The sequence below is a fragment of the Phoca vitulina genome, unplaced genomic scaffold (genome assembly GCF_004348235.1).
Source record: "Phoca vitulina isolate PV1807 unplaced genomic scaffold, GSC_HSeal_1.0 scaffold9, whole genome shotgun sequence".
In the NCBI taxonomy this organism is placed as follows: Eukaryota; Metazoa; Chordata; class Mammalia; order Carnivora; family Phocidae; genus Phoca; species Phoca vitulina.
In genome coordinates, this window is record NW_022589712.1 from 33,968,186 (window position 1) to 33,983,113 (window position 14,928).

Genomic DNA, 14,928 nt, shown 5'->3' on the forward strand with positions numbered 1-14,928 from the left:
TAAATAGGAAAAAGTATGGGTTTTAAGAGGAAGATGATGAGTTTAATTTGAGATGTCCTATCGGCAGCTAGGTTTCTAGGACTGAAGCCGGAGAATAAAGTCTGTTTTGAAAATATAGATTTTTGAATCTTCAGCAATTAAAGCCCAAAGAAAGAACTTACAAGTGAGAAAAGATGTAGATTGATGACTGTACCCCAAGAAAACCAACTTTAAAGGGATAGACAGAGTAAGAGCCTGAGAATAAAAGGACAGAGAATTAAGAGAAAACTAGAGGAGAATATGTGAAGAAGGAAGGAAGGGTCAAAAATGGCAATTGCTACAGGGGGTTCAAGTAAATTAAAGTTTTCATTGGATTTAGTGACCAACATGTCACTGGTTATCTTTTAGAAATAGCTTTAGTAGCAAGCTGGGAGAGGAAATCTAAATTGCAGTGGAGTGAGAAGAGAATGCAGACCTGTCTCCAAAGCCTTCAAAAACTTTGGCTGTGAAACAGGAGAGGGAGCTAAGAACAGTAGCTATGGAGATATATGGAGTTGGCCTCAAAAAGCATCTCGGTATTCACACACATTGTAGGACAGTTCAAATATGCTAAATATGATTCCTATGTTTCAAGAAACTTATATTTCAAGAGGGAAATCAAATGGCAATAAACCAAAATACACTGAAAGAGATGTGTGATTATGTAATATTTTGCCTGTGTAATATTTGCACTATAAATTATATAAAATGCATGTTAAGTGTTAGTTTGGGGAGGAATATGATTCTCTTTACCACAGGTTATTAGAGAACTAGATTGCTCCATGAAAAAATGAGCATAGAATATATAAGCACTTGTAGGAGAAAAGGCAAGCACCTACACCAGCTATGTAGGATGAGACTCACCAAATGCTTTAACAAATCTAAAGAATGTGTTAGTCATAAATCGACTGGTCAGCCAACAAAGCAGAAAAAAAGGAGCATAAAAAGACTGGCTGTACCAGTGAAAGAAGGGAGCTGGAATTATCAGGTGATTATAAGCTCACAGTAGTTTTCAACCTTGGCTGACATCAGAATCATCCCAAGAGCTCTTGAAAATCCCAGTGCACTTACTGCCCCCCTCAGAGCAATTACATCACAACCTTTGGGAGTGAGACCTGGCCCCAAGTAATTCCCATGTGGGCTCCTAGTTTAAGGCACTGTCTCCTCTAATGTAACCATGAAAGTCATGGCTACCACACTTCTCAGACTGTGGTCCCAATGCTGGATCATTCATGGCCACGAGATAAAGGTACTGGTGGTCTTAGGCTGATACTATTGGATATTTCAGTCATCTAGCCTTCTAGTGATGATTCCATATGTATCAATTCACCTTTTGATTATCATGCAGCATGACAACAGGGGAAGAATTGATCATGTTGACTTGAGTATTTATGGTCTCCATGATAGTTATGTCTCTAATTATAAATGTGATAGAGACAAGGTTAATTAATAAATGAGGATTTTCATTTCCTCCTCATCCTCACTTCACTGAAGAGATCTTTGCTTTCAGTAGTCTTATTTCTAGGCTTTTTGTGTTATAAAATCTGAAGATTGCACAGATAAAAATGGTCTTAGAAAAAGAATAACTTTACAGTGGACAAATCTGGCAAACACTACCTTAGCCAGGTAATCAAGATAAGAAGACATATGGATTGCATGGGTTCTTAATTTGATGTAATAAAAATGATAAAATGATAAAAATGATACTTTACTTCTTTAGCCTTTCCCACAAAAACCCATAACTCCATACTTATCACAAAAACATGAGTTAAGCCCCAACTGAGGGACATCCTACAAAATACATGAGCTTGTCAAAACTATCAAAATCATCAAAAACAAGGAAAGTCTAAATCTCAGTCCATAGCCTAAGAAGGCACGATGACTAAATGTAATGCAGTATCCTGGAGGGGATTCTGGAATAATATAAAGATGTTAAGTGAGAACTGAAGAAATCTGAATAAAGTACAGTTTTTAGTTAATAATAATGGATCAATACTAGTTCATTAGTTGTAGCAGACATATCATACCAAGAAATTAACAGTAGGGGAAACTGGGTATGGAGTATAGAGAAAATCTCTGTATTACCTTTATAACTTTTCTGTAAATCTAAAACTATTCTAAAATAACAAGTTTATTTAAAAATAATATTGAAATTAACTGAAATTGGATCATAGACCTGAATGTAAAATACAAAACTATAAAACACCTAGAAGATAATAGGAGAAAATCTAGACGACCTTGAATATGGTGACAACGTTTAGATACAATACCAAAGTCAAATCCATGAAAGAAATAATTGATAAGCTGGACTTCATTAAAATTAAAAACTTCTGCACTGTGAAAGACACAGTCAAGAGAATGAGAAAGCAAGCCACAGACTGGGGAAAAATATTTACAAAAGACATATCTGAGAAAGGTCTAGCACCCAAAATATACAAAGACCTCTTAAAGCTCAATAATAAGAAAACAAACAACGCAAATAAAAAAGAAATGAGAAAAGATTTGTCTTAGTCCATCTGGGCTGCCATAATCAAATATTATACATTAGGTGGCTTATAACAACAAAAGTTTATTTCTCATAATTCTGGAGACTGGGAAGTGCAAGATCAAGTCCCCAGCGGATTTGGTGTCTGGTGAGGACTTCCTAGTACCATTTTTCACTGTGTCCTCATAAGGCAAGGAAGGGGAAAAGAATCTCTCTTCTATAGGGGTTCCTTTTATTTTATTTATTTTTTATTTTTATTTTTTAAAGATTTTATTTATTCACTCATAAGAGACAGAGACAGAGAGAGAGAGAGAGAGAGGCAGGCTCCCCGCTGAGCAGAGAGCCCAATGCGGGACTCGACCCCAGGACCCTGGGATCACGACCTTAGTCGAAGGCAGACGCTTAACCATCTGAGCCACCCAGGCACCCTATAGGGGTTCCTTTTATAGGGCACTAATTCCATTCATTAGCATTCCACATTCATGACCTAATCACCTCTCAAAGGCCTCACCTCCTATTATCATCACCCTGCCAGTTAGAATTTCAACATAGGAATTTTGGAGGGGACATAAACCCTCAGTCCATAGCAAGACCTAAAGAGACATCTCACCAAAGATGATACACATGCAGATGGCAAATGAGCATATAAGAAGATGCTCAGTATCATATATCATTAGGAAATTGTAAATTAAAACAAGGAGCTACAACTACACACCTATTAGAATGGCCAAAATTCAAAACACTGACAACACCAAATGCTAGTGAGGATGTGGAGCAATTGGAACCTTATTCATTGCTGGTGAGATGCAAAATGGTACCACCACTTTGGAAGACAGTTTGGTGATTTCTTAGAAAACTAAACATACTTTTACTATAGGATCCACCAATTGAGCTCCTTGGTATTTACAAAAATGAATTGAAAACTTATGTACTCAAATGTTTATAGTAGCTTTATTCATGCTGCCAAAACTTGGAAGCAACCAGGATGTCCTTTAGTAGATGAATGGATAAATAAACTGTGGTGCAATCAGACAATGGAAAATATTATTCAGCATTAAAAAAGAAATGAGCAATCAAGCTGTGAAAAGACACAGAGGAAACTTAAATGGATATTACTAAGTACAAGAAGTCCATGTGAAAAGGCTACATAGTGTATGATTCCAACTATATGGTGCTCTGGAAAAGGCAAAACTATAGAGACAGTAAAAAGATCACTTCGCCAGAGGTTTGAGAGGAGGGAGGGAGGTGGAGCACAGAGGGTTTTTAGGGCAGTGAAACTACTCCATATGATACTATAATGGTGGAGACATGTCATTAAACATTTCTCAAAACCTAAAGAATGTACAACATCATGAATGAACCACACAGTACACTATGAACTTTGAATGATAATGATTGTCAACGTAGCTTCATTTATTTCAACAAATGTACCGCCCTGGGGGTGGGGGTGTTAATAATGGGGAAGCTATGTATGTATAGGGTTAGGGGGTATGTGGGAACTGTCCATACTTTCCAATCAACTTTGCTTTTAACCTTAAACTTCTCTAATATATGCATTCTATTTTGAAAAATTTATTCCGCATGGGAGAGTCTGCTGAAGAGATGAAAAGATGTAGGCTAAGACATAATAAAGGTCTGACTTTCCTAGTAAAATATTTCTTGTGTTTCTAGGCTCAGATCATTAGGCTCTAATCAGATCAATGAGAGAATGCTTGTGTCAGTTTTGCTTATCCCTCTATTCCCAGTGTCTGTCATTCTGACAGAGTACCTAGAACACGGCAGCTGCCCAGTAAGTATTAATAAAATGAATGAATAAATGAAATGCCTCCTGTTCCATGGAATTTTCCCTAATTACCCTTAAAGAGATTAAATCATTCCATTTATGTTTCTCAGGTACATTTCTTGTACCTTTATTTTATTTCATGTTTTATTATATATTTGCATGCAGCTGTCCCACATTACCCTCCACACATCTAAATAACATATCTTATACACACACACACACACATACACAGATATATGAGCGCGCGCGCACACACACACACACACACACTAGACCGAAGTTCCTTGAAGACAAAGACTGGGCTTCATTTATATCTTTCATCTGCAAACACTTAGCTTGGGTGAACATTCATACATGCTTGTTGAATTGAGTTTACTTTGTTTGCTATGACCAGTTTAAAATTTCTTATTTAGTTGTAATTACATAGCAAATACAAAGTTATTAGCTATTAAATTAATATGAGATAAATGTACTTATTAATCTAATTAATACCTAACAAGAACTGGCAAACAACTCTGTTCTGTATCTAGCTGGTACTAGATTCTGAAAAAGCGTTTCATATGCTATTTGTAATCTCAGGGCCATTGTTTAGTGTTATGTGCTCAGAAGCCGATTTGATTTCCTTGTGGAAATTTTCCTAAACCAGCAGCATGCATGTGAGGTGGAAAGATTACTGGACCAATGGGAATCTGGAGACTGGGTTCTACTTAGGTCCCTGAGTTTAGGGAATTGTATGGCCAGTGGTAATTCTTTTCATTGTCACGCCCTGAGGTATCGCTTCTTAAACAAACAAACAAAAATGAACTAGATAATATGTAAGAACATTCTAGCTCCAATATTTGTTGTCATTTAAAGCTCTTAGAAAATCTAACTGGATCCCTAAATGACAAGCCAGTTCTCTGCTCATGCATTTTTCTGGCCACAAGATGGCGGACTTTGTGCTGTTTTCTTCATTTTCTAACAGTAAAAAGAAACTTGACCTTCTTGCAGTTTTGAAAGTTTAAAACACCCCAATTCCTTAAAAAGTCTGATAAATGTAACATGGACTTTACATGCTAACTTTTCAAAGTGTCTTAAATGCTTTGGATTTTCACAATAAAGATTTCCTCTTTTGTGTGGGAATACTGATTTAGACTGTATTTCTATACAAATGCAAATATCCCGTGATGAGATCAAAGCGTCTGTAAGTATTTTCATTTGTTTTTTTTTTTCCTTACATAGTCAAAGACAGTGCTGTTGGAATTCAAAATTGATAAAAACTTTCATGTGTGACTGGATAGAATTTTCAAAATACACTGTCACTCTGATATTTTTAGCCCTTGTCCTTGGCGCTGCCCAAGCATCACAACTTCCTTTGATGCTACTGAGTTTCAGGATTTTATTTGAGGCAGAAGTAGCAAGTCAAAATACATCTACTTCATGCACCAAATTGGGAATTAGAAACAACAATAGTTGCACTTCAGAAATTTGATGTAATTTTCCTTAAAATACATGATCTATCTGCTATAAGAAGATTCATGACCCTCCCAGCTTACCCTGGTCAGAAGCTCATTCATTTCCGACACGAGCGTGTTCAGATTGCCCTCTGCCAATTGAATGAGCCTCTCTGGGGCCCGCTGAGGTGAGAGCAGGTGCTGAAAAAGATTTCATTCCACATACATTTTAGTAAAAGGTTTTGCAGTGATCATGGGGTTGCACATTTAACACAACAGTTTTCCTTTTTATACAAAGTATTTCACCATCTCGCCTTCAAAGGAAAGATAAACCATTTCAACTGGGCACATATATATGAAGTGCAATGCAAAATATCCTGGCAAGCAATGCAAATTGCAGTCATTTATTGAAAAATTACTATGTGCCAGGCTTTTTTTTTTCCCACTTAATTCTTACAACAATTCTATGAGGTAAATGTTTTTTTGTTTTGTGTCTGAAGAGACTCTGGCTCGAAGAAAGTTAAAACTTGCCCAAGATCACATGGCCCGTAAGGGGTAGAGTCAAGATGAACTCTGATTGTTCAAGGCTCCCATTTCACCAACAGAGAGTTTACAGGAAAGAAGGAGAGGAGGGGCCTGGCCAGGCACTCACAGAGGGGCCGTTTTCTTCTGTTGAACACAATGTCACAGAACAGTAACATTAGACAGGGTCACCCTGTGACAGTGATGAATGAAAGAAAACAAGGCCACTCCATAATCTTGTCTAAGCACAGACAAAGCCATGGTTTCAAAGGTATCAAAAATCCATTTGCTGTCGAATCTGAGTGACCACTGCCCCTTTGGTCATGATAGCTTTAGCCTCCCTGTGTTCTTCCCTCCTTCTCCATAAGATTCATTAGAATAATCCATTACCTCCATTTCCTAATAGCACCCAACCCAGCCCAAACCCCTGCTTCCTTACAGCTGCCCCAGAACACGCAGCACAAACCCAATACTCGGAGTCATTTCTATGACCTTCTTATGGAGACACACCCACATGCCCCAGAGTGGGCAGTGTCCCTTGTTGCAATGAGCTCAGAAACACAACTCTGTTCTCAGTGGTCTCTGGCTGGACACAGGGAAAGGAAACAAACGAGGAGGTAAAATAATTTGCTTACCATTTTAAAATATCAAAATAGGATCCCAAGGATCCAGGTATTAAATAAATTGTAGAAGAAGGACACAAACCCCGAATCAAGAAAGACTGGAATTGAAGGAAAATCAAGGTGGTGTTGACCAACGCTCAGCCAGCCCTCAGGAGGTAGAGGACTGTATCTCTTGGTTCAGGTAGTGGCCACAGACTAAAAGCTCTTCCATTAGGGCCTTTTGCTACTTCATCCAGTGCTTACGCAGTATTTTCAAAATGGTTTATGTCCTACTGAAGTATTTGCTTTTCTAGTTCAATCTCCTTTCTTTGTATTCCTCCCATGCAGAGTAGTCCCCCCTCATCCATGGGGGCTACGTCCCAGGACCCCCAGTACACGCCTGAAACTGCTGGTAGTATTGAACCCCGATATACTGTTTTTCCCTCTGCATATGAGCCTAGGATAAAATTTAATTCATAAATTGGGCCCAGTAAGAGATTAACAACAATAAAATAGAACAATTATAAAGATATGCTGTAATAAAAATTATGTGAATGTACTTTGTCCCTCTCTCAAAAAACATTACTGGAATGTATTCACCCTTCTTGTGATGATGTAAGATGATGAAATGCTTACATAATGAGGCACTGTGGCGTGGCATGAGGCTACTATTGACCTTCTAATGACAAGTCAGAAGGGGGATCATCTGCTTGTGAACCAAGGTTGACTGTGGGTAACTGAAACCGTGGATGGGGTGGCGGGGGACTAAGGAAAATTACCAGTCAGCATCTTCCTCATTAAAACTCCCATTTCTGAATATGAGGCCTACAAGGTAAACTCGGATTCCTCTGTCTAGCTTTCAAGGTTGTCCTTCATAACACCCTGCCCCACTCAAGTTTCTAGCCTTATCTTTTACGAGCATGCCTGCCTTCTCATGTAGGACAGAGAGGCCCTGTGAATTCACAGCTCCACCTCTGCTCACACACTCTCTTCTTCGACTCGAGGAAGGAGTATGAGCCCAGGGCCAGCGAGGCTTTATCGATGGCAGGCTAGGCTGGGCCTTCCCAGGCAAGTTACGTTCTCTCTCTGAGCTTGACAAAGGTAGTTTCATTCTCCCCAGCCCTAAAGTCATAGGGCCTCTACTCAAATCCTGGCTCTGCATTTAGTAGCCATGTGATCTTGTGTCTCACATTAACTTCTCTGTGTTTCGGTTTCCCTACCTGAAAAAAACAGTACTTCTTTCCTACCTCTTGGAGTTTGTAGAAGATTTATGTATGATAATTCATGTAAGACTTTAGTCATTTAATTGCTTTGCACAGAGATACCCACCACTAAGTGTTAGTTATTTTTGCTGTCATCATTATTGGCTTCCTCTTCTGGAAAATAGGAATAATAATACTTGCCTTGAAGGCCATGGTCCAGATTACAGAATATACTCCCTAGAAGAGTATCTGCCAGTGTCTAGTGAGTAAATCTTAGATTTTTCCTCCAGTCCTTGCCAACATTTCTCTGCCTATTAAATTGTGTCTATTCTTCAAGTTCCAGCACAAATTACACTCTCATTAATAATGCATTCCCTTGTTTCTCTGAATATTACCTGTTTCTCCAATCTTTGTACAATATTGTAAGTCAAAAATTTATAAAACACATGATGATTATCCTGATTGTTAAATTATTGCTTTAACCACATAGACTGTAAGCTTCCTGAGGGTAGTGACCACAGTGTACGAGTCATGAAACTCCTAGGGAACCAAGTGCAATACCGAAACATTCCAGAATTTCTCAAAAAATACCTGATCATCGACGGATAGCAAATCGGGAGTCACTTTCCATCTTTTGTTATCAGATGAAGTCCCAATTTCCTTAACATTTCCTCCTCTCCCACCCACTACCGAAAGTTTTAACAATGTTTTAGAATAGTGTTTTTCAAATTAGTTCTCATTGAAGTGTTTTCAAAGGTCTGCTAGCTCTCTAGTACAAAGTTTTAATCTTGTGTTTTCATTTTGACAGGAAACTTAAATGTTAATGTAAGCATTTCTGGAACTCAGGCCGGGCACCTGAGAGATGGCTATGGCCATCTGATTTCAGCACCTACCTCTGCATGCATGTCTGATCGTATGGCAGATTGAACACGTAAATCATGTGACCTTGTCAAGTAATGCCAAATGTCATTTTAGGACCCCTTGCAAGAGGCTCTGTAGTTCATACTGTAGAATGGTAGGAATTATATGTAATATACATACTGATGAAAGAACCTGTGTGGAAGTAGTCAGGGTCATATTCTTGTTGCAAGCAGCAATTTGCTCTCAGCAAAAATCATCTGTTATTTTATATTAATGTTTTTAATTTTAATTTTATTGGTTTTTTTTAGGCTTTTGTAAGGATTAATGTGTTTTGATTTTATCAAGCTGTAAGTATAGGAACTATACCTGATTTTATGTTTGTACATATTTAAATAACATAATAAAGCTGATTTAGGCCAAGCACTGAGGGTACATAAGCCACTTTCCCTTAACAGCAATCTGTTATAGTTAATACTCAAATTTGAAAAACACTGGTTTAGAAAATCTCTGAATTTTCCTCCTGGTTGCTTGCCTTGATTTGGGGTGAAGGGAAGATTTACTAATTCTGGCCACTACCCCTTGGGGAAGCTTCTGTCATCTTTTCCCTGGCTCTTGCCATGACTGCTCCAACCTACCTTTAGTTCTTGAGTCATATTTTCGAGACCATACAGCATTTTATATGGGGCAGGTAGTGGGCCAGTGAGGTTGATACTCATGGCCATCTGCTCCAGGCGAGCCAAGTCACCGAGAAGAAGGCCCGTGCATTCATCTCCACAAACTGTGAAAGGGGAAATGACATAGAATATTTACTTCTGTTAAACATCCCAGGCAGATGTTCAAAGATTTCAGCTATGAAATATTTTATGGCCCACGTATAATTCCACGAGAGATGATGCTACACATCTTAGATAATTAACACTTTCAAATGGATGATGGTTGGAAAAAAGAGGAAAAGAACAACAGGAGAGCAGACATGCCTGTTGGCCAGAAGCTGAAATAGGGACAAGGACGTAAGGTGAGGAACCAAAGAGGAGGAGCAAATGGATTTTGAGGGGAACGAGCATATTACAGAAGTACGAGAGGTAAGACATGGGATATAACATTTTGAACGTTCCAGCAGTTCCCACATAAGCAATCTAGAGGACATCCGTAACTAGAGCATAAGACATGCTCCCGTGTCTAAAACTGTATGCAAATAACGTGCTCTACTGCAGTGGACTGGAGAGTGTCTACAGCAATGGGGTCTCCCCGTGTTTCACGTACCATGTAGGCTGCATATCTCAAATTTGTGCAACTTTTCCGCTTGACAACTACGGAAAAGAATAATTTTTAAAAAAGAGAAGTCAAAAGAAAGAACTTTTCTTTTTATAATTTGTGTTTCTTTGGCTCATGGTATGTATGTATTTATTTACTTACTTACCGACTTATTTGCCAACTTTTCCTCTTTAGCCTTTCAACCCATTATCGCCTGTCATTACATGCTCTCCCACAAATTCCTGCTTTGCTAATTAACCTCATCCAGCCTTGTGGATAAATGATTGCTAAGGGCCAGGAAAGTGTTATTCCGTAAGTAGCCAGAAGTGCTAATATTCTATGTATAATCTTTTCGGTAATTAGAAAGAGGGAGTGCTCATGCTTGGCGTGGTGGAAGGGGGCTGGTGGTAGAGTTAGTAGAGAGAAAAAAAAATGGATGGTTTTTTCATTATTAGATTAATTTCATAAACAGTAGAATTTCTAAAATGAAAATACATGAATTCTCTTGTAGGATTTTAAATATATACATATTCAGTTTGAAGTTTTTAGTTCCTTTTTTTTTTTTAACCCTTTGCAACGGAGCAACGAGGTGTAGCTTCTCCATGCCAAGGAGCATGTATTACCGTGTTTATGATATGCATTTATGTAGACAGTTATAATTTCTAGCATATATTCAGCAGAAGGAGGTATCAAAACTATGCACAATGAGAAGAGAGGTAAATGCATAACACGGCAAATACCAAGATTTGGAGTAGCTTTGGACCATGCCCCAAATTGGCAAGAATTCAATCAGTCCTCTAAAATAGCACTCCCCTGAGCTGCCTAATGGAGAAAAAGCCACTAACTAAAGCTTGTAAACAAAGAGAAGTAGTACAGAGGGTGATTTTTTTGATAGGACAGCAGTTAAAGGTGAGTTACAAGATCCCTTCACAGGGCTTCAACTGCCCCAGCAGGGCTTTCAGTAAATCAGCTGCGTACAGATGATACTTGCAACTGTAGAGTGTCCCCTGCAGGAGCTTCGCCAGCTGAGTGAACAAAGAGGCTTTGGAGGCAGGAGCCCAAGTGTGGAACTAGAGCTGTATTCTCTTCCTGTTCTGCTAACCGGAATGAAAGGGAATTTGCTCTACATGGAAACTCAGTGTAAACAACAGAGTGCTGTGTCTTCCTGCTCCCAGTTCAATGGGAGTGCTTGAGAAGCTTTAACACACCTGTCTACATGAAACATTTACAGAAAACACAACCGGCAACATAATTAGGTGCCGAATTGACTCTGTCTAAACATCAGAACACAGTCTGGGTGTCAAATGCTAGTGGGTCTCAGAATCATCTGAACAATTTTCTTAAATCACAGAAGACAGCCACTTGGCTGTACATTAAAATCCTATGGGGATTTATAAAATACAGATGTCCAGGTACTTCCCACCCCCACCTTCAGAGCATCTGATTTCTTGGGTCTGTGGCAAGGCCTAGGCATCAGGATTTTTAGATTACAGAGGATCCGATCATACAGCTAGGGTTTAGAGACACCATTGCAGATGATAAGCTTTAGGGATGCTCAATCCTAAAGATGAAAGTCGTCATTTTGCTTGTTGTCTCCTCTGCCTCGGATACTTCTCCCTCCATCTTCCCCTATGCAGCTCCTGGATATTCAGGTCAAGGGCTTAAGTGGTACTTCCTCGGAGGGGAAGGCCATGATGACTCAGAAATGACTGTCTCCAGCAATCACTATTGCATTCCCTTGGTCTCGTTATCTTAACACTCATGTGTGTATGAGCTCCCTTATTACTTTGTTTATATATTACTTCTTCCATACCAGAGAAGAGATCTTAAAAACCTTTGGTCACAGTGTTTAGGATAGTGTCTTACACACAGTAAACATAGTAAAAAAACATGTGCTTACGACTATCTTTGTGAAAGAAGAGCAAAAATATTTTGGAGAAGAGCAGAGTGTTAGAGGGAGAGAACAGAGAGAGGGAGAGAGGGAAAGGGAGGGAGGGAGGGAGGAAGGGAGGGAGAGAAGAATGGTCAAACAGGAAGTGTCTAAATGGGAGAACATGATAATGAGATAGGAACTGGAGAACAACACAGATATGTGAGGAACAGGAGAACAGAATAAAAACAATGGTAAGGAAAAATTGTCTTGTGATTGGAGAGGCAGAGACTGAGTACTGTCGGGATATGGCTGTTATGATACCCACATAAAGTAATTCAGGTTTTTGTTTGTTTGTTTTGAGGTAATTCAGTTTTGACTTAGGAAAGAGTTATTGGAATGGAGGAAGGGATGAGAAGCAAAAAGATAAGAAATGTTATCAAGAAAGAAACAACACAGATGGGTTACTGACCAGATAAGGGCAATGCTCAGTTCTGGGGTGGATTAAAAATGGTCACCACTTCCTTCCTGTTCTCCCATTAAGAGGTAGAGCCTTATTTCCCCCCCTTAAATCTGGGTTGGATTTATGACACACTCTGACCCAAAGAGTGTGTCAGAGGAATACTGTGTGACTCTTCAGCCTCAGCTTCAAGGCGTTCAGCATTTTCTGCTTTCACATTCTTGGAACCCTGCTGCCTTATGGATAATCCCAAATGAGTCTCCTTGAGGAAGAGAGGCAGCTGTGAGCAAGAGAAAGGCAGGCCCGACTATTCCAGCTGAGGCTCCATCATGTGAATGGGGCTATCTGAGCCTCCCCAGGCATGACAACAAAAGAACTATCCATTGGAGCCCAGCCCAATCTGTCAACCTACAGAAACTTGAGGATATATCCAGTTGTTTTAAGCTATTGAATTTTGGAGTGGCAGCAATACATAACTGATACACTTTCCCAAGTTTTGCAAGTGTGATTTAGAGTTCAAATTCAGATCAGAGACTTACAAGTTGCAATTCATAGGCTAAGAACAAGTATTAGCAAAAATTCTTAATTTTATTAAAAGTTAGGAAGGATACAAAGGTTCCTTTTCCACTGAGGCCAACTTTATCATTATTATAAAGTTCCATTCAACTTCTAGCGAAGATGGATTTTGGGCAGATGTTCCCAGGATGTAAACAAAAAATATGTTCTTTTTACTTTCAAGATCTTGAGAGATACTTCATAATAGGATGTCTCACCATGCTTTTTAGGGCAGTGTGTTCTTCAGGAATCCTTTGCTAGCTCTTTCTCTAATGTATTTATAATTTATAACCTACCTATTTCCAAGAAGAAATTGAGTCAGCTCACTGATAATAGTGTGGCTAGAGGTTCCTCACTGGTGGCTCCAGAAATTTCCAGGGAAAAGTTTTCTCAGATTTTACTTCATATAAGAATAAATCAAGCACTGGAATGCAGAACTAGATCTGATTTACTGTAATACACTACAGAGTAAATTGGTGAACTAGAATGCCAAGAGGCATGATGAATACTGATTTTTCTCTCGCTTATTCTATCCCCTGCCCATCTGTTTTGGTTCCTCATCTTCAGTTGTTGAAATAAAAATGTATTTAATTGCTCTTTCAAGGACTCATACATCCCATTTTATGTTTCTGTTCCAAAGATCTATTATTGTCCCATGTCTTATGGTCTCTGTATTTGCTTTTTGAGGAACAAAGTAGAAGCACATTTCCGTAAGTGAAAGGTAAGTTTTACAGTATGCTCCAAGTAATATACTAACATCTGTCCAAATGGGTCAGAAAGACTTATGGATATGACAGCCATGGGGATTTTCCTAAAGCTTCTATATAAGTTTAGTTCATGCAGTTAGAAGATACACCCACAAGGAAATGTGCCTTTTACATAATGGTTTGCTATTTTATTCTGACACAAAATATTTTACATATACCGCAAGCTACTTTTATTTGCCCTCAAAAAGTCTGAAGTGTCTGGCAACAAACATGGATGCAAATTAAAACCACATTTAATTCACTATAAGAGGGAAGATTTGAAGAGTGTACAGAGACATGGAATATTCACATTATGTAAACAGTTGTTCTTTGATGAGTGTGCAGTAACTGCTCAGTGTAAATTAACACCTATCTTGTAATCAGGACCCCCAAAGAACCTCTTCCAACCATTCTATTCAGCAAGAGATAAGGTTATAAGGTGAGAACCTGGCTAAACTGCATGGGAACAAAAGCAAATATTTCAAGACTATGATTATATTTTACATGACTAAATGTTTCTGAGGCTTTGCCTATAAAAGTGTCAGGATAAATTTGTGTCTAATATTAACAAATGCAGTACTAAATTCAGATCGTTATAGCTGGGCACATGTAAGGGACAAATCATGCAACTGATATTACAGATCTTTCTGTTAGCAATTAGTACAAAATACTGCATTTCTACCAGAGTCCCCCATGCATAATAACTACTGGCTTACTGTCACAAAAAATTCACACACTACGTCCACACCAAAGAAGCTGAAACTGAAATGAGTGCATTGAGTATTTTTGAAAAGGCCAAACCCATTAACCAATTTTAGGTAAAATACATAAATTGTCTGCCCTAATAGAATAGGGATGAATGAGTAAATATACATTTCTAACAAAAGACAAAATTTGTGTACCTATATTCATGTTTTAATTTAACTCTTTTATATTAAGGCCATTGATATTTCCTAGGATATGGATTTTATATTTCTCTCCTTTCTCTTTCCCTTTCAAGAAGAAACTTTTAGATTGGCATATATTTAGGGCTTATTATTATGTAGAAATAATATCTTCTAAAATAAAAATTTGGTTTTAAACTGATTAAGAAGTCTTTTTTGCCTATTATTTCTCTGAATAAAGGGAAAGGTATTC

At 38.4% G+C, this 14,928-nt stretch overlaps 1 protein-coding gene across 1 annotated transcript in view; it reads right to left on the minus strand.

The window, feature by feature from the left end:
* Positions 1-14,928, minus strand: part of LAMA2 (laminin subunit alpha 2) — a 613,526-nt gene that overhangs the window by 137,233 nt on the left and 461,365 nt on the right. The window contains exons 33-34 of the mRNA XM_032407892.1: positions 9,542-9,684; positions 5,822-5,920 (exon numbers count right to left, since the gene is read on the minus strand). Of these exons, the coding sequence (XP_032263783.1) occupies positions 5,822-5,920; positions 9,542-9,684 (242 nt within the window). The remainder of the gene's footprint in view (positions 1-5,821; positions 5,921-9,541; positions 9,685-14,928) is intronic.